Raw genomic sequence first — 21665 nt, forward strand, 5'->3', positions numbered from 1 at the left:
CCTTCCCTGAACCTTCCCTTCCCTGAACCTTCCCTGAACCTTCCCTGAACCTTCCCTTCCTGAACTTCCCTGAACCTTCCCTGAACCTTCCTGAACCTCCCTGAACCTTCCCTGAAACTTCCCTGAACCTTCCCTGAACCTTCCTGAACCTTCCCTGAACCTTCCGATCCCCTTCCTCCCTGAACCTTCCTTGAACTTTCCCTTTACCTTCCCTGAACCTTCCCTCCCTGAACCTTCCTTTCCTTTAACCTTCCTTTTCCTTTAACCTTCCCTTCCCTTCCCTTCCCTTTCCTGAAACTTCTCTGAACCTCCCTGAACCTTCACTTCCCTGAACCTCCCTGAACCTTCACAGAACCTTCCCTGAACCTTCCCTGAACCTTCCCTGAGCCTTCCCTGAACCTTTCCGGAACCTTCCTTTCCCTGCCCTGAGCCTTCCTTTCCTTTCCCTTCTCTTCCCGCAAAATTCCCTTCCCTCAACCTTTCCTGAACTTTCCTAGAACCTTCGTTGAACCTTACCTGCCCATTCCCTCAACCTTCCCTGAACCTTCCCTTCCCTTAACAATGCCTGAACCTTCCCATCCCTTCCCTTCCCTTCCCTTCCCTTCCCTTCCCTTCCCTTCCCTTCCCTTCCCTTCCCTTCCCTTCCCTTCCCTTCCCTTCCCTTCCCTTCCCTTCCCTTCCCTTCCCTTCCCTTCCCTCCCCTTCCCTTCCCTTCCCTTCCCTTCTCTTCTCTTCTCTTCCCTTCCCTGAACCTTCCCTGAACCTTCCCTGAACCTTCCCTGAACCTTCCCTTCCATGAATCTTCTCTGAACCTTCCCTGAACCTTCCCTTCCCTGAACCTTCCATTCCCTGAACCTTCCCTTCCCTGAACCTTCCCTGAACCTTCCCTTCCCTGAACCTTCCCTTCCCTGAACTTTCCCTTCGTTGCCCTGAACCTTCCCTTCCCATCCCTGCACTTTCCCTTCCCGACCCTAAACCTTCCCTTCCTTGAACCATCCCTTCCCATCCCTACCCTGAACCTTCCTTTCCCTTCTCTGAACCTTCCCTACCCTGAACCTTCCCGGAACCTTCCCGTCCCTGAACTTTGCCTGAACATTCCCTTCTCTTCCCTGAATCTTCCCTTCCCTGAACCTTCCCTGAACCTTCCCTGAACCTTTCCGGAACCTTCCCTTCCCTGAACCTTCCTTTCCTTTCCCTTCTCTTCCCGCAAAATTCCCTTCCCTCAACCTTTCCTGAACTTTCCTAGAACCTTCGTTGAACCTTCCCTGCCCATTCCCTCAACCTTCCCTCAACCTTCCCTGAACCTTCCCTTCCCTTAACAATGCCTGAACCTTCCCTTCCCTTCCCTTCCCTTCCCTTCCCTTCCCTTCCCTTCCCTTCCCTTCCCTTCCCTTCCCTTCCCTTCCCTTCCCTTCCCTTCCCTTAACCTTCCCTGAACCTTCCCTTCCCTGCACCTTCCCTTCCCTGAACCTTCCCTTCCCTGAACCTTCCCTTCCCTGAACCTTCCCTGAACCTTCCCTTCCCTGAACATTCCCTGAACCTTCCCTTCCCTGAACCTTCCCTCCCTGAACCTTCCCTTCGTTGCCCTGAACCTTCCCTTCCCATCCCTGCACTTTCCCTTCCCATCCCTAAACCTTCCCTTCCTTGAACCATCCCTTCCCATCCCTACCCTGAACCTTCCCTTCCGTTCCCTTCCTTGAACTATCCCTTCCTTTCCCTACCCTGAACCTTCCCTTCCCTTCCCTTCCATTCCCTGAACCTTCCCTGAACCTTCCCTTCTCTTCCCTGAATCTTCCCTTCCCTGAAGCATCCCTGAACATTCCCTTCCCTGAACCTTCCCTGAACCTTCCCTTCCTTGAAGCATCCCTTCCCTTCCCTTCCCTTCCCTTCCCTTCCCTTCCCTTCCCTTCCCTGAACCTTCCCTGAACCTTCCCTGAACCTTCCCTGAACCTTCCCTGAACCTTCCCTGAACCTTCCCTGAACCTTCCCTGAACCTTCCCTGAACCTTCCCTTCCCTGAACCTTCCCTTCCCTGAACCTTCACTGAACCTTCCCTGAACCTTCCCTGAACCTTCCCTGAACCTTCCCTAAACCTTCCCTTCCCTTCCCTTAACCTTCCCTTCCCTTCCCTTCCCTTAACCTTCCCTTCCCTTCCCGGAACCGGCCCTTTCCTTCCATGTACCTTCCCTTCCCTTCCCTGAACCTTCCCTGAACCTACACTGAACCTTCGCTTCCGTTCCCTGAAACTTCCCTTCCGTTCCTTGCACCTTCCCTTCTTTGAACCTACCCTTCCCTTCCCTGAACCTTCCTTTCCTTGTACAAACCCTTCCCTTCCCTTCCCTGAACCTTCCCTTCCCTGAACCTTTCCTTCCCTCAGCATTGTCTGCAGCTTCCCATCCCTGAACTTTCCCTGAAGCTTCCCTTCCCTTCCCTTCCCTTCCCTTCCCTTCCCTTCCCTTCCCTTCCCTGAACCTTCCCTTCCCTGAACCTTCCCTTCCCTGAACCTTCCCTTCCCTGAACCTTCCCTTCCCTGAACCTTCCCTTCCCTGAACCTTCCCTTCCCTACCCTGAACCTTCACTTCCCTTCCCTGAACCTTCCCTTCCCTGAACCTTTCCTTCCCTCAGCATTGTCTGCACCTTCCCATCCCTGAACTTTCCCTGAAGCTTCCCTTCCCTTCCCGGAAGCTTCCCTTCCCTTCCCTTCCCGCAACCTTCCCTTCCCTTCCTGCAACCTTCCCTTCCCTTCCCTTCCCTTCCCTTCCCTTCCCTTCCCTTCCCTTCCCTTCCCTTCCCTTCCCTTCCCTGAACCTTCCCTGAACCTTCCCTGAACCTTCTCTGAACCTTCCCTGAACCTTCCCTGAACCTTCCCTGAACCTTCCCTGAACCTTCCCTGAGCCTTCTCTGAACCTTCCCTGAACCTTCCCTGAACCTTCCGATCCCTTCCCTCCCTGAAACTTCCTTGAACTTTCCCTTTACCTTCCCTGAACCTTCCCTGAACCCTCCCTTCCTTTAACCTTCCTTTCCTTTAACCTTCCCTTCCCTTCCCTTCCCTTCCCTGAACCTTCCCTGAACCTTCACAGAACCTTCCCTGAACCTTCCCTGAGCCTTCCCTGAACCTTTCCGGAACCTTCCTTTCCCTGCCCTGAACCTTCCTTTCCTTTCCCTTCTCTTCCCGCAAAATTCCCTTCCCTCAACCTTTCCTGAACTTTCCTAGAACCTTCGTTGAACCTTACCTGCCCATTCCCTCAACCTTCCCTGAACCTTCCCTTCCCTTAACAATGCCTGAACCTTCCCTTCCCTTCCCTTCCCTTCCCTTCCCTTCCCTTCCCTTCCCTTCCCTTCCCTTCCCTTCCCTTCCCTTCCCTTCCCTTCCCTTCCCTTCCCTTTCCTTCCCTTCCCTTCCCTTCCCTTAACCTTCCCTGAACCTTCCCTTCCCTGAACCTTCCCTTCCCTGAACCTTCCCTTCCCTGAACCTTCCCTGAACCTTCCCTTCCCTGAACCTTCCCTGAACCTTCCCTTCCCTGAACCTTCCCTCCCTGAACCTTCCCTTCGTTGCCCTGAACCTTCCCTTCCCATCCCTGCACTTTCCCTTCCCATCCCTAAACCTTCCCTTCCTTGAACCATCCCTTCCCATCCCTACCCTGAACCTTCCCTTCCGTTCCCTTCCTTGAACTATCCCTTCCTTTCCCTACCCTGAACCTTCCCTTCCCTTCCCTTCCATTCCCTGAACTTTCCCTGAACCTTCCCTTCTCTTCCCTGAATCTTCCCTTCCCTGAAGCATCCCTAAACATTCCCTTCCCTGACCCTTCCCTGAACCTTCCCTTCCTTGAAGCATCCCTTCCCTTCCCTTCCCTTCCCTTCCCTTCCCTTCCCTTCCCTTCCCTTCCCTGAACCTTCCCTTCCCTGAACCTTCCCTGAACCTTCCCTTCCCTTCCCTTCCCTTCCCTGAACCTTCCCTGAACCTTCCCTTCCCTGAACCTTCCCTTCCCTGAACCTTCCCTTCCCTGAACCTTCCCTGAACCTTCCCTGAACCTTCCCTGAACCTTCGCTTCGCTGAACCTTCCCTTCCCTTCCCTGAACCTTACCTTCCCTTCCCTTCCCTTCGCTTCCCTTCCCTTCCCGAACCTTCCCGAACCTTCTCGAAACTTCCCGTCCCTTCCCGTCCCTTCCATTCCCTTCCCTTCCCTTCCCTTCCCTTCCCTTCCCTTCCCTTCCCTTCCCTTCCCTTCCCTTCCCTTCCCTTCCCTTCCCTTCCCTTCCCTTCCCTTCCCTTCCCTGAACCTTCCCTGAACCTTCCCTGAACCTTCCCTGAACCTTCCCTGAACCTTCCCTGAACCTTCCCTGAACCTTCCCTGAACCTTCCCTGAACCTTCCCTGAACCTTCCCTTCCCTGAACCTTCCCTGAACCTTCCCTGAACCTTCCCTTCCCTGAACCTTCCCTGAACCTTCCCTGAACCTTCCCTGAACCTTCCCTGAACCTTCCCTGAAACTTCCCTGAACCTTCCCTGAACCTTCCCTGAACCTTCCCTGAACCTTCCGATCCCTTCCCTCCCTGAACCTTCCTTGAACTTTCCCTTTACCTTCCCTGAACCTTCCCTCCCTGAACCTTCCTTTCCTTTAACCTTCCTTTCCTTTAACCTTCCCTTCCCTTCCCTTCCCTTTCCTGAAACTTCTCTGAACCTTCCCTGAACCTTCACTTCCCTGAACCTTCCCTGAACCTTCACAGAACCTTCCCTGAACCTTCCCTGAACCTTCCCTGAGCCTTCCCTGAACCTTTCCGGAACCTTCCTTTCCCTGCCCTGAGCCTTCCTTTCCTTTCCCTTCTCTTCCCGCAAAATTCCCTTCCCTCAACCTTTCCTGAACTTTCCTAGAACCTTCGTTGAACCTTACCTGCCCATTCCCTCAACCTTCCCTGAACCTTCCCTTCCCTTAACAATGCCTGAACCTTCCCATCCCTTCCCTTCCCTTCCCTTCCCTTCCCTTCCCTTCCCTTCCCTTCCCTTCCCTTCCCTTCCCTTCCCTTCCCTTCCCTTCCCTTCCCTTCCCTTCCCTTCCCTTCCCTTCCCTTCCCTTCCCTTCCCTTCCCTCCCCTTCCCTTCCCTTCCCTTCCCTTCTCTTCTCTTCTCTTCCCTTCCCTGAACCTTCCCTGAACTTCCCTGAACCTTCCCTGAACCTTCCCTTCCATGAATCTTCTCTGAACCTTCCCTGAACCTTCCCTTCCCTGAACCTTCCATTCCCTGAACCTTCCCTTCCCTGAACCTTCCCTGAACCTTCCCTTCCCTGAACCTTCCCTTCCCTGAACTTTCCCTTCGTTGCCCTGAACCTTCCCTTCCCATCCCTGCACTTTCCCTTCCCGACCCTAAACCTTCCCTTCCTTGAACCATCCCTTCCCATCCCTACCCTGAACCTTCCTTTCCCTTCTCTGAACCTTCCCTACCCTGAACCTTCCCGGAACCTTCCCGTCCCTGAACTTTGCCTGAACATTCCCTTCTCTTCCCTGAATCTTCCCTTCCCTGAACCTTCCCTGAACCTTCCCTGAACCTTTCCGGAACCTTCCCTTCCCTGAACCTTCCTTTCCTTTCCCTTCTCTTCCCGCAAAATTCCCTTCCCTCAACCTTTCCTGAACTTTCCTAGAACCTTCGTTGAACCTTCCCTGCCCATTCCCTCAACCTTCCCTCAACCTTCCCTGAACCTTCCCTTCCCTTAACAATGCCTGAACCTTCCCTTCCCTTCCCTTCCCTTCCCTTCCCTTCCCTTCCCTTCCCTTCCCTTCCCTTCCCTTCCCTTAACCTTCCCTGAACCTTCCCTTCCCTGCACCTTCCCTTCCCTGAACCTTCCCTTCCCTGAACCTTCCCTTCCCTGAACCTTCCCTGAACCTTCCCTTCCCTGAACATTCCCTGAACCTTCCCTTCCCTGAACCTTCCCTCCCTGAACCTTCCCTTCGTTGCCCTGAACCTTCCCTTCCCATCCCTGCACTTTCCCTTCCCATCCCTAAACCTTCCCTTCCTTGAACCATCCCTTCCCATCCCTACCCTGAACCTTCCCTTCCGTTCCCTTCCTTGAACTATCCCTTCCTTTCCCTACCCTGAACCTTCCCTTCCCTTCCCTTCCATTCCCTGAACCTTCCCTGAACCTTCCCTTCTCTTCCCTGAATCTTCCCTTCCCTGAAGCATCCCTGAACATTCCCTTCCCTGAACCTTCCCTGAACCTTCCCTTCCTTGAAGCATCCCTTCCCTTCCCTTCCCTTCCCTTCCCTTCCCTTCCCTTCCCTTCCCTTCCCTTCCCTTCCCTTCCCTTCCCTTCCCTTCCCTTCCCTTCCCTTCCCTTCCCTTCCCTTCCCTTCCCTGAACCTTCCCTGAACCTTCCCTGAACCTTCCCTGAACCTTCCCTGAACCTTCCCTGAACCTGCCCTGAACCTTCCCTTCCCTGAACCTTCCCTTCCCTGAACCTTCACTGAACCTTCCCTGAACCTTCCCTGAACCTTCCCTGAACCTTCCCTAAACCTTCCCTTCCCTTCCCTTAACCTTCCCTTCCCTTCCCTTCCCTTAACCTTCCCTTCCCTTCCCGGAACCGGCCCTTTCCTTCCATGTACCTTCCCTTCCCTTCCCTGAACCTTCCCTGAACCTACACTGAACCTTCGCTTCCGTTCCCTGAAACTTCCCTTCCGTTCCTTGCACCTTCCCTTCTTTGAACCTACCCTTCCCTTCCCTGAACCTTCCTTTCCTTGTACAAACCCTTCCCTTCCCTTCCCTGAACCTTCCCTTCCCTGAACCTTTCCTTCCCTCAGCATTGTCTGCAGCTTCCCATCCCTGAACTTTCCCTGAAGCTTCCCTTCCCTTCCCTTCCCTTCCCTTCCCTTCCCTTCCCTTCCCTTCCCTTCCCTTCCCTTCCCTTCCCTGAACCTTCCCTTCCCTGAACCTTCCCTTCCCTGAACCTTCCCTTCCCTGAACCTTCCCTTCCCTACCCTGAACCTTCACTTCCCTTCCCTGAACCTTCCCTTCCCTGAACCTTTCCTTCCCTCAGCATTGTCTGCACCTTCCCATCCCTGAACTTTCCCTGAAGCTTCCCTTCCCTTCCCGGAAGCTTCCCTTCCCTTCCCTTCCCGCAACCTTCCCTTCCCTTCCTGCAACCTTCCCTTCCCTTCCCTTCCCTTCCCTTCCCTTCCCTTCCCTTCCCTTCCCTGAACCTTCCCTGAACCTTCCCTGAACCTTCTCTGAACCTTCCCTGAACCTTCCCTGAACCTTCCCTGAACCTTCCCTGAACCTTCCCTGAGCCTTCTCTGAACCTTCCCTGAACCTTCCCTGAACCTTCCGATCCCTTCCCTCCCTGAAACTTCCTTGAACTTTCCCTTTACCTTCCCTGAACCTTCCCTGAACCCTCCCTTCCTTTAACCTTCCTTTCCTTTAACCTTCCCTTCCCTTCCCTTCCCTTCCCTGAACCTTCCCTGAACCTTCACAGAACCTTCCCTGAACCTTCCCTGAGCCTTCCCTGAACCTTTCCGGAACCTTCCTTTCCCTGCCCTGAACCTTCCTTTCCTTTCCCTTCTCTTCCCGCAAAATTCCCTTCCCTCAACCTTTCCTGAACTTTCCTAGAACCTTCGTTGAACCTTACCTGCCCATTCCCTCAACCTTCCCTGAACCTTCCCTTCCCTTAACAATGCCTGAACCTTCCCTTCCCTTCCCTTCCCTTCCCTTCCCTTCCCTTCCCTTCCCTTCCCTTCCCTTCCCTTCCCTTCCCTTCCCTTCCCTTCCCTTCCCTTCCCTTCCCTTCCCTTTCCTTCCCTTCCCTTCCCTTCCCTTAACCTTCCCTGAACCTTCCCTTCCCTGAACCTTCCCTTCCCTGAACCTTCCCTTCCCTGAACCTTCCCTGAACCTTCCCTTCCCTGAACCTTCCCTGAACCTTCCCTTCCCTGAACCTTCCCTCCCTGAACCTTCCCTTCGTTGCCCTGAACCTTCCCTTCCCATCCCTGCACTTTCCCTTCCCATCCCTAAACCTTCCCTTCCTTGAACCATCCCTTCCCATCCCTACCCTGAACCTTCCCTTCCGTTCCCTTCCTTGAACTATCCCTTCCTTTCCCTACCCTGAACCTTCCCTTCCCTTCCCTTCCATTCCCTGAACCTTCCCTGAACCTTCCCTTCTCTTCCCTGAATCTTCCCTTCCCTGAAGCATCCCTAAACATTCCCTTCCCTGACCCTTCCCTGAACCTTCCCTTCCTTGAAGCATCCCTTCCCTTCCCTTCCCTTCCCTTCCCTTCCCTTCCCTTCCCTTCCCTTCCCTTCCCTTCCCTTCCCTTCCCTTCCCTTCCCTTCCCTTCCCTTCCCTTCCCTTCCCTTCCCTTCCCTTCCCTTCCCTTCTCTTCCCTTCCCTTCCCTTCCCTTCCCTTCCCTTCCCTGAACCTTCCCTGAACCTTCCCTGAACCTTCCCTAAACCTTCCCTTCCCTTCCCTGAACCTTCCCTTCCCTTCCCTTCCCTTAACCTTCCCTTCCCTTCCCTGAACCGGCCCTTTCCTTCCATGTACCTTCCCTTCCCTACCCTTCCCTTCCCTGAACCTTCCTTTCCTTGTACAAACCCTTCCCTTCCCTTCCCTGAACCTTCCCTTCCCTGAACCTTTCCTTCCCTCAGCATTGTCTGCAGCTTCCCATCCCTGAACTTTCCCTGAAGCTTCCCTTCCCTTCCCTTCCCTTCCCTTCCCTTCCCTTCCCTTCCCTTCCCTTCCCTTCCCTTCCCTGAACCTTCCCTTCCCTGAACCTTCCCTTCCCTGAACCTTCCCTTCCCTGAACCTTCCCTTCCCTGAACCTTCCCTTCCCTACCCTGAACCTTCACTTCCCTTCCCTGAACCTTCCCTTCCCTGAACCTTTCCTTCCCTCAGCATTGTCTGCACCTTCCCATCCCTGAACTTTCCCTGAAGCTTCCCTTCCCTTCCCGGAAGCTTCCCTTCCCTTCCCTTCCCGCAACCTTCCCTTCCCTTCCTGCAACCTTCCCTTCCCTTCCCTTCCCTTCCCTTCCCTTCCCTTCCCTTCCCTTCCCTGAACCTTCCCTGAACCTTCCCTGAACCTTCTCTGAACCTTCCCTGAACCTTCCCTGAACCTTCCCTGAACCTTCCCTGAACCTTCCCTGAGCCTTCTCTGAACCTTCCCTGAACCTTCCCTGAACCTTCCGATCCCTTCCCTCCCTGAAACTTCCTTGAACTTTCCCTTTACCTTCCCTGAACCTTCCCTGAACCCTCCCTTCCTTTAACCTTCCTTTCCTTTAACCTTCCCTTCCCTTCCCTTCCCTTCCCTGAACCTTCCCTGAACCTTCACAGAACCTTCCCTGAACCTTCCCTGAGCCTTCCCTGAACCTTTCCGGAACCTTCCTTTCCCTGCCCTGAACCTTCCTTTCCTTTCCCTTCTCTTCCCGCAAAATTCCCTTCCCTCAACCTTTCCTGAACTTTCCTAGAACCTTCGTTGAACCTTACCTGCCCATTCCCTCAACCTTCCCTGAACCTTCCCTTCCCTTAACAATGCCTGAACCTTCCCTTCCCTTCCCTTCCCTTCCCTTCCCTTCCCTTCCCTTCCCTTCCCTTCCCTTCCCTTCCCTTCCCTTCCCTTCCCTTCCCTTCCCTTCCCTTCCCTTCCCTTCCCTTCCCTTTCCTTCCCTTCCCTTCCCTTCCCTTAACCTTCCCTGAACCTTCCCTTCCCTGAACCTTCCCTTCCCTGAACCTTCCCTTCCCTGAACCTTCCCTGAACCTTCCCTTCCCTGAACCTTCCCTGAACCTTCCCTTCCCTGAACCTTCCCTGAACCTTCCCTTCGTTGCCCTGAACCTTCCCTTCCCATCCCTGCACTTTCCCTTCCCATCCCTAAACCTTCCCTTCCTTGAACCATCCCTTCCCATCCCTACCCTGAACCTTCCCTTCCGTTCCCTTCCTTGAACTATCCCTTCCTTTCCCTACCCTGAACCTTCCCTTCCCTTCCCTTCCATTCCCTGAACTTTCCCTGAACCTTCCCTTCTCTTCCCTGAATCTTCCCTTCCCTGAAGCATCCCTAAACATTCCCTTCCCTGACCCTTCCCTGAACCTTCCCTTCCTTGAAGCATCCCTTCCCTTCCCTTCCCTTCCCTTCCCTTCCCTTCCCTTCCCTTCCCTGAACCTTCCCTTCCCTGAACCTTCCCTGAACCTTCCCTTCCCTTCCCTTCCCTTCCCTGAACCTTCCCTGAACCTTCCCTTCCCTGAACCTTCCCTTCCCTGAACCTTCCCTTCCCTGAACCTTCCCTGAACCTTCCCTGAACCTTCCCTGAACCTTCGCTTCGCTGAACCTTCCCTTCCCTTCCCTGAACCTTACCTTCCCTTCCCTTCCCTTCGCTTCCCTTCCCTTCCCGAACCTTCCCGAACCTTCTCGAAACTTCCCGTCCCTTCCCGTCCCTTCCATTCCCTTCCCTTCCCTTCCCTTCCCTTCCCTTCCCTTCCCTTCCCTTCCCTTCCCTTCCCTTCCCTTCCCTTCCCTTCCCTTCCCTTCCCTTCCCTTCCCTGAACCTTCCCTGAACCTTCCCTGAACCTTCCCTGAACCTTCCCTGAACCTTCCCTGAACCTTCCCTGAACCTTCCCTGAACCTTCCCTGAACCTTCCCTGAACCTTCCCTTCCCTGAACCTTCCCTGAACCTTCCCTGAACCTTCCCTTCCCTGAACCTTCCCTGAACCTTCCCTGAACCTTCCCTGAACCTTCCCTGAACCTTCCCTGAAACTTCCCTGAACCTTCCCTGAACCTTCCCTGAACCTTCCCTGAACCTTCCGATCCCTTCCCTCCCTGAACCTTCCTTGAACTTTCCCTTTACCTTCCCTGAACCTTCCCTCCCTGAACCTTCCTTTCCTTTAACCTTCCTTTCCTTTAACCTTCCCTTCCCTTCCCTTCCCTTTCCTGAAACTTCTCTGAACCTTCCCTGAACCTTCACTTCCCTGAACCTTCCCTGAACCTTCACAGAACCTTCCCTGAACCTTCCCTGAACCTTCCCTGAGCCTTCCCTGAACCTTTCCGGAACCTTCCTTTCCCTGCCCTGAGCCTTCCTTTCCTTTCCCTTCTCTTCCCGCAAAATTCCCTTCCCTCAACCTTTCCTGAACTTTCCTAGAACCTTCGTTGAACCTTACCTGCCCATTCCCTCAACCTTCCCTGAACCTTCCCTTCCCTTAACAATGCCTGAACCTTCCCATCCCTTCCCTTCCCTTCCCTTCCCTTCCCTTCCCTTCCCTTCCCTTCCCTTCCCTTCCCTTCCCTTCCCTTCCCTTCCCTTCCCTTCCCTTCCCTTCCCTTCCCTTCCCTTCCCTTCCCTTCCCTTCCCTTCCCTTCCCTTCCCTTCCCTTCCCTCCCCTTCCCTTCCCTTCCCTTCCCTTCTCTTCTCTTCTCTTCCCTTCCCTGAACCTTCCCTGAACCTTCCCTGAACCTTCCCTGAACCTTCCCTTCCATGAATCTTCTCTGAACCTTCCCTGAACCTTCCCTTCCCTGAACCTTCCATTCCCTGAACCTTCCCTTCCCTGAACCTTCCCTGAACCTTCCCTTCCCTGAACCTTCCCTTCCCTGAACTTTCCCTTCGTTGCCCTGAACCTTCCCTTCCCATCCCTGCACTTTCCCTTCCCGACCCTAAACCTTCCCTTCCTTGAACCATCCCTTCCCATCCCTACCCTGAACCTTCCTTTCCCTTCTCTGAACCTTCCCTACCCTGAACCTTCCCGGAACCTTCCCGTCCCTGAACTTTGCCTGAACATTCCCTTCTCTTCCCTGAATCTTCCCTTCCCTGAACCTTCCCTGAACCTTCCCTGAACCTTTCCGGAACCTTCCCTTCCCTGAACCTTCCTTTCCTTTCCCTTCTCTTCCCGCAAAATTCCCTTCCCTCAACCTTTCCTGAACTTTCCTAGAACCTTCGTTGAACCTTCCCTGCCCATTCCCTCAACCTTCCCTCAACCTTCCCTGAACCTTCCCTTCCCTTAACAATGCCTGAACCTTCCCTTCCCTTCCCTTCCCTTCCCTTCCCTTCCCTTCCCTTCCCTTCCCTTCCCTTCCCTTCCCTTCCCTTCCCTTCCCTTCCCTTAACCTTCCCTGAACCTTCCCTTCCCTGCACCTTCCCTTCCCTGAACCTTCCCTTCCCTGAACCTTCCCTTCCCTGAACCTTCCCTGAACCTTCCCTTCCCTGAACATTCCCTGAACCTTCCCTTCCCTGAACCTTCCCTCCCTGAACCTTCCCTTCGTTGCCCTGAACCTTCCCTTCCCATCCCTGCACTTTCCCTTCCCATCCCTAAACCTTCCCTTCCTTGAACCATCCCTTCCCATCCCTACCCTGAACCTTCCCTTCCGTTCCCTTCCTTGAACTATCCCTTCCTTTCCCTACCCTGAACCTTCCCTTCCCTTCCCTTCCATTCCCTGAACCTTCCCTGAACCTTCCCTTCTCTTCCCTGAATCTTCCCTTCCCTGAAGCATCCCTGAACATTCCCTTCCCTGAACCTTCCCTGAACCTTCCCTTCCTTGAAGCATCCCTTCCCTTCCCTTCCCTTCCCTTCCCTTCCCTTCCCTTCCCTTCCCTTCCCTTCCCTTCCCTTCCCTTCCCTTCCCTTCCCTGAACCTTCCCTGAACCTTCCCTGAACCTTCCCTGAACCTTCCCTGAACCTTCCCTGAACCTGCCCTGAACCTTCCCTTCCCTGAACCTTCCCTTCCCTGAACCTTCACTGAACCTTCCCTGAACCTTCCCTGAACCTTCCCTGAACCTTCCCTAAACCTTCCCTTCCCTTCCCTTAACCTTCCCTTCCCTTCCCTTCCCTTAACCTTCCCTTCCCTTCCCGGAACCGGCCCTTTCCTTCCATGTACCTTCCCTTCCCTTCCCTGAACCTTCCCTGAACCTACACTGAACCTTCGCTTCCGTTCCCTGAAACTTCCCTTCCGTTCCTTGCACCTTCCCTTCTTTGAACCTACCCTTCCCTTCCCTGAACCTTCCTTTCCTTGTACAAACCCTTCCCTTCCCTTCCCTGAACCTTCCCTTCCCTGAACCTTTCCTTCCCTCAGCATTGTCTGCAGCTTCCCATCCCTGAACTTTCCCTGAAGCTTCCCTTCCCTTCCCTTCCCTTCCCTTCCCTTCCCTTCCCTTCCCTTCCCTTCCCTGAACCTTCCCTTCCCTGAACCTTCCCTTCCCTGAACCTTCCCTTCCCTGAACCTTCCCTTCCCTGAACCTTCCCTTCCCTGAACCTTCCCTTCCCTACCCTGAACCTTCACTTCCCTTCCCTGAACCTTCCCTTCCCTGAACCTTTCCTTCCCTCAGCATTGTCTGCACCTTCCCATCCCTGAACTTTCCCTGAAGCTTCCCTTCCCTTCCCGGAAGCTTCCCTTCCCTTCCCTTCCCGCAACCTTCCCTTCCCTTCCTGCAACCTTCCCTTCCCTTCCCTTCCCTTCCCTTCCCTTCCCTTCCCTTCCCTTCCCTGAACCTTCCCTGAACCTTCCCTGAACCTTCTCTGAACCTTCCCTGAACCTTCCCTGAACCTTCCCTGAACCTTCCCTGAACCTTCCCTGAGCCTTCTCTGAACCTTCCCTGAACCTTCCCTGAACCTTCCGATCCCTTCCCTCCCTGAAACTTCCTTGAACTTTCCCTTTACCTTCCCTGAACCTTCCCTGAACCCTCCCTTCCTTTAACCTTCCTTTCCTTTAACCTTCCCTTCCCTTCCCTTCCCTTCCCTGAACCTTCCCTGAACCTTCACAGAACCTTCCCTGAACCTTCCCTGAGCCTTCCCTGAACCTTTCCGGAACCTTCCTTTCCCTGCCCTGAACCTTCCTTTCCTTTCCCTTCTCTTCCCGCAAAATTCCCTTCCCTCAACCTTTCCTGAACTTTCCTAGAACCTTCGTTGAACCTTACCTGCCCATTCCCTCAACCTTCCCTGAACCTTCCCTTCCCTTAACAATGCCTGAACCTTCCCTTCCCTTCCCTTCCCTTCCCTTCCCTTCCCTTCCCTTCCCTTCCCTTCCCTTCCCTTCCCTTCCCTTCCCTTCCCTTCCCTTCCCTTCCCTTCCCTTTCCTTCCCTTCCCTTCCCTTCCCTTAACCTTCCCTGAACCTTCCCTTCCCTGAACCTTCCCTTCCCTGAACCTTCCCTTCCCTGAACCTTCCCTGAACCTTCCCTTCCCTGAACCTTCCCTGAACCTTCCCTTCCCTGAACCTTCCCTCCCTGAACCTTCCCTTCGTTGCCCTGAACCTTCCCTTCCCATCCCTGCACTTTCCCTTCCCATCCCTAAACCTTCCCTTCCTTGAACCATCCCTTCCCATCCCTACCCTGAACCTTCCCTTCCGTTCCCTTCCTTGAACTATCCCTTCCTTTCCCTACCCTGAACCTTCCCTTCCCTTCCCTTCCATTCCCTGAACCTTCCCTGAACCTTCCCTTCTCTTCCCTGAATCTTCCCTTCCCTGAAGCATCCCTAAACATTCCCTTCCCTGACCCTTCCCTGAACCTTCCCTTCCTTGAAGCATCCCTTCCCTTCCCTTCCCTTCCCTTCCCTTCCCTTCCCTTCCCTTCCCTTCCCTTCCCTTCCCTTCCCTTCCCTTCCCTTCCCTTCCCTTCCCTTCCCTTCCCTTCCCTTCCCTTCCCTTCCCTTCCCTTCCCTTCCCTTCCCTTCCCTTCCCTTCCCTTCCCTTCCCTTCCCTTCCCTTCCCTTCCCTTCCCTTCCCTGAACCTTCCCTTCCCTGAACCTTCCCTGAACCTTCCCTGAACCTTCCCTGAACCTTCCCTAAACCTTCCCTTCCCTTCCCTGAACCTTCCCTTCCCTTCCCTTCCCTTAACCTTCCCTTCCCTTCCCTGAACCGGCCCTTTCCTTCCATGTACCTTCCCTTCCCTACCCTTCCCTTCCCTGAACCTTCCTTTCCTTGTACAAACCCTTCCCTTCCCTTCCCTGAACCTTCCCTTCCCTGAACCTTTCCTTCCCTCAGCATTGTCTGCACCTTCCCATCCCTGAACTTTCCCTTCCCTTCCCTTCCCTTCCCTTCCCTTCCCTTCCCTTCCCTTCCCTTCCCTTCCCTTCCCTTCCCTTCCCTTCCCTTCCCTTCCCTTCCCTTCCCTTCCCTTCCCTTCCCTTCCCTTCCCTTCCCTTCCCTTCCCTTCCCTTCCCTTCCCTTCCCTTCCCTTCCCTTCCCTTCCCTTCCCTTCCCTTCCCTTCCCTTCCCTTCCCTGAACCTTCTCTGAACCTTCCCTGAACCTTCCCTTCCCTACCCTGAACCTTCACTTCCCTTCCCTGAACCTTCCCTTCCCTGAACCTTTCCTTCCCTCAGCATTGTCTGCACCTTCCCATCCCTGAACTTTCCCTGAAGCTTCCCTTCCCTTCCCGGAACCTTCCCTTCCCTTCCCGCAACCTTCCCGCAACCTTCCCTTCCCTTCCTGCAACCTTCCCTTCCCTTCCCTTCCCTTCCCTTCCCTTCCCTTCCCTTCCCTTCCCTTCCCTTCCCTTCTCTTCTCTTCCCTTCCCTGAACCTTCCCTTCCATGAATCTTCTCTGAACCTTCCCTGAACCTTCCCTTCCCTGAACCTTCCCTTCCCTGAACCTTCCCTGAACCTTCCCTTCCCTGAACCTTCCCTTCCCTGAACCTTCCCTTCCCTGAACTTTCCCTTCGTTGCCCTGAACCTTCCCTTCCCATCCCTGCACTTTCCCTTCCCGACCCTAAACCTTCCCTTCCTTGAACCATCCCTTCCCATCCCTACCCTGAACCTTCCCTTCCGTTCCCTTCCTTGAACTATCCCTTCCCTTCCCTACCCTGAACCTTCCCTTCCCTTCTCTGAACCTTCCCTTCCCTGAACCTTCCCTGAACCTTCCCTTCCCTCAACAATGCCTGAACCTTCCCTTCCCTGAACCTTCCCTGAACCTTCCCTGAACCTTCCCTGAACCTTCCCTGAACCTTCCCTTCCCTGAACCTTCCCTGAACCTTCCCTGAACCTTCCCTGAATCTTCCCTTCCCTGAACCATCCCTGAACATTCCCTTCCCTGAACCTTCCCTGAACATTCCTTTCCATTCACTTCCCTGAACCTTCCCTTCCCTGAACCTTCCCTTCCCTTCCCTTCCTGAACCTTCCTGAACCTTCCTGAACCTTCCTTTCCTTTCCCTGAACCTTCGCTGAACCTTCCCTTCCCTGAACCTTCGCTGAACCTTCCCTTCCCTTAACCTTCTCTTCCCTGAACCTTCCCTTAACCTTTCCTTCCCTGTACCTTCCTTGATCCTTCCTTGAACGTTTCCTGAACCTTCCTTCTTTAGTTGCATTCATTTTTCTCCTACTTTCATTTGTCTACCTCTGTTTCCATAGCTCTGCCATACATGGCGTTTTCCTTTGCGACACCCATTTTGTTGCTTATCCCTCCCCTACCTTGACTTCCCTCTCCTACCCCATCTTGCATTTCCATTTAATTCCTTACCATTCCTTTCCTTTGCCTTCCTGCCCCTGTATATCTTTCCCTTGCCCTTCTTACCACTCCAGTTCCTTTCACTGACTCGCTTACCAATTCTTTTTTCCCTTCCCATTTGTCCTGCTTAAATCCTTCATTTCCTTCTCTTTCTGGGATTCTCATTGCCTTGCCTCCCTCTCTTCTTGCCTTCCTCTCTGTCTTAGGTTACAGTTTAAAGATGTATTCTCTTCCCATCCTCAAGTGATGGTTGAAACTAGGAGGGGCATTTTTTTCCTTATCTCATGTTAATGGGCCTATCAATGCCTTGCCACATCACTCAGAGATAACTCCGTCTAGGAGCCATTTCTGTTTAATTGACACATTGCATGACTCCTAGAATGATACCAGGCAATTGTGAGATGGTCCACCCAGTGGTGGAGGAGCTAAGCATCCCCACCTCGATATAATCTGGTCTTTGGGATAGAACAAGCTGCCCTTACCTACTGGTTTCCAGAGGACAAGTGCTACCAGAGTTTTTCTATAGAATCACCACTTCAACAAGACCATTTCATCTGGACTGCTACCACCACCTTAACTAGCAGGGTGTCAAGTTGTATTCTGACACTGGTCAGTGGTTTTTGTTTTGTATTATTCCATGTATTTTCGTTTTTTTCCCTTTTCCTAAAAAATTGAATTTCCGACTTAGCGTTTCTCAATGGTTTTTTTTTCAAACCAGAACATCCTTAAACTCTTTACTTGCCTTGCATTAACTTGCTCACCAATCCCCCATCTGGAATTCACCACCTCTTTTTTTGTGGAATTTCTTCAACTTGCATTGCCCTGCCTGCTGCTCCTATAACTCTCCAGGCTTTCAATAGCTTTTTTTTTTTCCTCAAGACTCCAGTGTTTCAGGAGCATATGAGAGGATCCCCAGAGGTGGTCACATGCAAGCACACCTATCAGTCCTGACAGCTTTTTTTTGACATCTATCCTTACATGTCTTGAATTTTAGAAAAAAAATTAATGATTCACCCTTGGGCTTCAGGAGCAGAATGACAGTTCTTTTGCATTCAAAGGAAAGCACGTAACCCAAGTGTTTCAAGTGCTGAGTAGAGATGGCCCATGCGAATCAAAGCCAGACAGAGCAGTCGGTCTTGGTTGCTTTTGTATACCAGCAATCTTTGAATGTACCTGCCACTTGCCTTGTGTTGGTAACCCAAAAATTTCCTTGTTTGTCCTGTTGATCCTCCTTTGTTTTGCATTCTGTCACACGGCCAAGCCCCACCTGTCACCTCGCTTCTTCTTTCCTCCAAGGGACTTGCATTGCTTAGCCCTTCCTCTTTCTCCCTGGCCTAGCCATTACTGGACTTACCTTCTTATGCCCAGACTTGCATGTATCTTCTGGGCCTTCTCCCTCCATTCCATTCCCTTCCATTCCATTTTCTTTCCTCTCATGCTGCCAGCCTTGCCAACCTCTCCACTGGCTTGCCTGCAATTGCATACACTTGCTTTTCATTGCCTTACTTGCATGGAAGACAAGTCAAAGAGGGTTGGCAAGACAAAGCAAAGACAGGAAGTTGTTTGTAGGGCTAGGCAAGGCAGATATGAGGAAGGCAAACAAAGCAACAGTAGTCTAGGAAAACTAGTCAAGGTACTGGAGGCAAAGAAAATTCTATTGGCTCATTTTCTTGGCATATAAAAGATGTGGTGCCAATGTTAGTAGGACAGATTTTATGGTACCGTGGAGGAGCTAGAGTCGAGCAGACATGTCTGTCCTGGTCCCTCTGTGTCCGAGCTACTGTTGGACACAGTCAGTTATTGAAGTAGTATGCCACTTTCACTTGCTAACTTACTGAACGAGAACAGCAATACTTTCTCATGGGAAGGAAAGAAGCCGGTAGCCCCAGTGTTAGAGGTGCAGATAGGAAACTGTGTCGTGCAGCTCAACGGCGGCAGCAGCTATCTTGGCATTTTTGGTTTGTAAGCACTGACTCAATTCATGTAGTCATAGGGCCAGTATCCATCTTTGGAAGGCTGTCTCCATCCTGAAAGAATCCATTTGGCATGTCTTTCTCACTTCTCAGAGGCAGCCCTCTTGAAATTCTGCCAGCACACTTCTTTTGGAGAAGGTAAGCAGATACAATGAGTCTCAGTGTACAGCTGACCTCGTGCACCAGGCAGGTAATGCCCAGTACCAGTGTTCTCACTACTTAGTACGGGATCAGGCCCTGGATATTTTGGATTTTGGAGAATGCGATGCCATTTAATATGGGCTTCTAGCTCCTCTCTTTGGCAAAGAAAGCAAGTTTGGAGGGCACTTTAGGTGGTCAACGTGAATTGAAAGGCTTTTCCCAATAGTCAGTCCTCTGAGTTAGAGTTGTTGAACTGTCAGTGGGAATGCAAAGGCCAAGAGGTGGAGTTTTTCTCCTTGTAGCGTTAGTGCGTGAACATTCTCTTGTGCCATTCCATTTGGATCCTGACTCTCTAAGATTGAAGGCTTATGATGGTATCTAGAACTGAGAAGGAAAGCGGCAATAGAAGAGTGTGTTTGTTCATAGTTTGCTGGGGGCAGTTTAAATAGTTGGTAGCAAAGAGTTTTCTCCATGGACAATTTTGCCAGGTGTTTTTTTGGCAAATGTTTTCAAGTTTGTTACCAGCCTCTAGGAGAGTGAAAAAGGTTTGTTAAAGCAGAGGAGTTGGTCTTGCTCTTTGAGCGTGGTGCAAAGAAGAGTAAGCACTTGGAAGGGGAAGATCAGAGAAATCTTTTGTTCTGACAGTTGATTACAGAGCAGGGGGGTTTCCGACTTTGCTGTGTCCTGGGAGTGGTTTTGAGCTGGGCTCGGTGTGTGTCCTTGTTTTATTTCTATGAGCTTTTACAGTGCCCAGGAAAAAGTCAAGCCCTTTTCTGGCCTATGCTCATTTGTGTGGGAACAGTGTGGTCAAAAGCTACTCTGTAGATCCTGGCCTTTGGGCGCTTACAGAATGTAATCCTGGTATGCAATGGAGATGGAAGAAGAAGCATTTCATTGTTTGCTGTGCAAAAGAAAAGGCAATTGCAGCCTGGCCTTTTCCCTTTAGAACCTTTTCTGAGCCATCTGCTGCTCAACACATACGTCACACCCACTGAACTGCATCCAGCTCCCTGGAGATATGCACTTTCCCTCAAGGTCTATGTGGCATCTTGCAAATTCCAAACCTTTTCAAAACATCCCGCAGCTACTCACATAGAAAAATTCCTACAACAAAAAGCCAGTGCTGGCCATAGTAGTATCTTTGAAGTCTGTCAGCTAACTGAAACACACTAGGTATTCACACATTTCTTCTCAACTACATGTATAGCATCAGCAAACTTTTTAATAGTGGAAGAGTCTGTGGTTGCAGCAAAACGTTTCCAGCTGCAGTTCTGTTGATAGTTGTGGCAGGACAGAAGACATTTGCAGCCATACCCTCTTCCCTGTGCAATCTGACATTAGCAGTGCAAGTATTTTCATATACTTTCATTGTCACCATGTCCAAGCAACTAGAGAGCATACAGAGAGAAGTGTCAAGAGAGAAGATATTCTTAAAGTACCTTCTATTCCTAACAGCTTTTAAATTGAGCACACTGCTCCATATCTTCTTTCCAAGATAGACCTGCCGTTATTTTTGCCTTCTCACATTTTCGTAGCAAACTTCCTGCAACTACTTTAATAAGAGAAAAAGGCTCTGGAAGTAAAAACCAGTGCAGGGCTGCACTTTCTATGTGCCCCACGTATGCCATATCACACTCACTGGTGCACTCCGTCTTGCCCTTCTGGGCTGCATCTACCATCGTGCTCCTTGGATCACAGAGCCTGAAAGTAGGGACAGTTCCATCCACAGAGCGGTTGGAAGATGATTTATGAGTCTCCTCAAGCCAGGTCTTATGAGCCTTCAGAGAAATATACCACCCAATATAGCTCAGTCACCTTGCAATAAAATCAGCAGGATGTCTTCTGTGGTAGTTTTGGAAACAGACATTTTAATAAGACACAAAATAACAAATCTCTTTACATAGATAACCCGAGCCAAATGCAAAACTTTCATGCTTCTGGTAAAACACCTCACAAAAGCAATTAGTTCCTTTCTTCCATTCTTTTTCTAGTGAATTGCTTAGGCAGGACTTTTTGGTTCGTGTCCAATTGGCTACCGTTAAGTGTGAGGTAAAGCCCCTCAGGTCCTATGAGGTGTCTTTGTTAATCGAGGAAAGAATCTTCTGGGTTTTTTTCCTTTTGAAGGCCACAATGGATACTTTGGTCACTAGGTCAACAGGGTGCCCATTCCTACAGGAAGGGCACAGGTATCAGTACAAGCAGATATTCTGAATTTCAATCCTTTCCACTGCCACAGTGATTTTGGTTGGTAGGCCAGTGATAGCCACGCTACTTTTAAAGCCGGTAGGCGGCATTCATAGCCTGGTGCTCTGAAGCTTCATTCTTTGCCTGTTGGAAGTTGTCACCTTCATTCTCCTGGACGTAACTCGTCAGCAACCTTAACAATTTCCCAGTCATATCCCCAGGTCCCCCTCTGCCCCCTGAAAACACAGACTCAAACAAAGAAAAAGCAGGGAGGAAAGAAGAGGGAAAAAGTCTTACTACCAACGTCTCTTCTACCAGGAAGGGAGAGTTCTCTGTTAATATTACAAAGCAAAAGAATTCTAGTAACATTAAAGAGAAGCATTTCAGAGACAGCTTGTGATTTACAAAATTGTGAAAGAAGATAAAGACAGTAGAGAATTTAGTGAGTTTGAAGAAGAGCTTCATTTTTTACATGTTAGTCGCACAAAACCCATAAAACTATATCATACACAGAAACACCCAAAAAATTCCATGGACAAAAAAACAAGCACACCGTCATGAACCACACAAAGAGACTGCAGTTCAGACGCTCTTTTATCAACCTACAAAAAAATCCAAATTCTAAGTTTTATGTTGATTTTTAGAAGTAAAAATTGTTAATATCATAGAACTTTTAACAACAACGTTGTGTCCATCACATTAAAAACATTCTAAAATATCCAAATTTATAAAAGTTAAACGTTGAAGAAAGAGTTTAGTACTTTGTAACTAACCAGTCCATTAAAAAATACGAAAAAATTTACTTAAAAGGTCTTTAGAGATCCATTTCCCATATTCCCCTCTCTCTTTTGGACAGAAAAATTCTTCTTGGTTTTGTATACCATTTTTATGGTTTTGTATACCATTTTTTTTTGTGCAGTGAAGTACACAAGGCATTATCACGAATAGTGATAGTCTACGGTACCAATTTATGCGTATAAAT

The 21665-nt window shown here is 51.5% G+C and overlaps 1 protein-coding gene across 1 annotated transcript in view; it reads right to left on the reverse strand.

Annotated features, from left to right (window-relative positions):
* Window positions 1-20178, reverse strand: part of LOC129047034 (serine/threonine-protein kinase PAK 3-like) — a 22911-nt gene extending 2733 nt beyond the window's left edge. Inside the window, exon 1 of the mRNA XM_054517978.1 lies at window positions 20017-20178. Within this exon, the coding sequence (XP_054373953.1) occupies window positions 20017-20178 (162 nt within the window). The remainder of the gene's footprint in view (window positions 1-20016) is intronic.
* Window positions 20179-21665: the final 1487 nt, after the last annotated feature.

This window comes from Molothrus ater, chromosome Z (assembly GCF_012460135.2).
Source record: "Molothrus ater isolate BHLD 08-10-18 breed brown headed cowbird chromosome Z, BPBGC_Mater_1.1, whole genome shotgun sequence".
NCBI lineage: Eukaryota > Metazoa > Chordata > Aves > Passeriformes > Icteridae > Molothrus > Molothrus ater.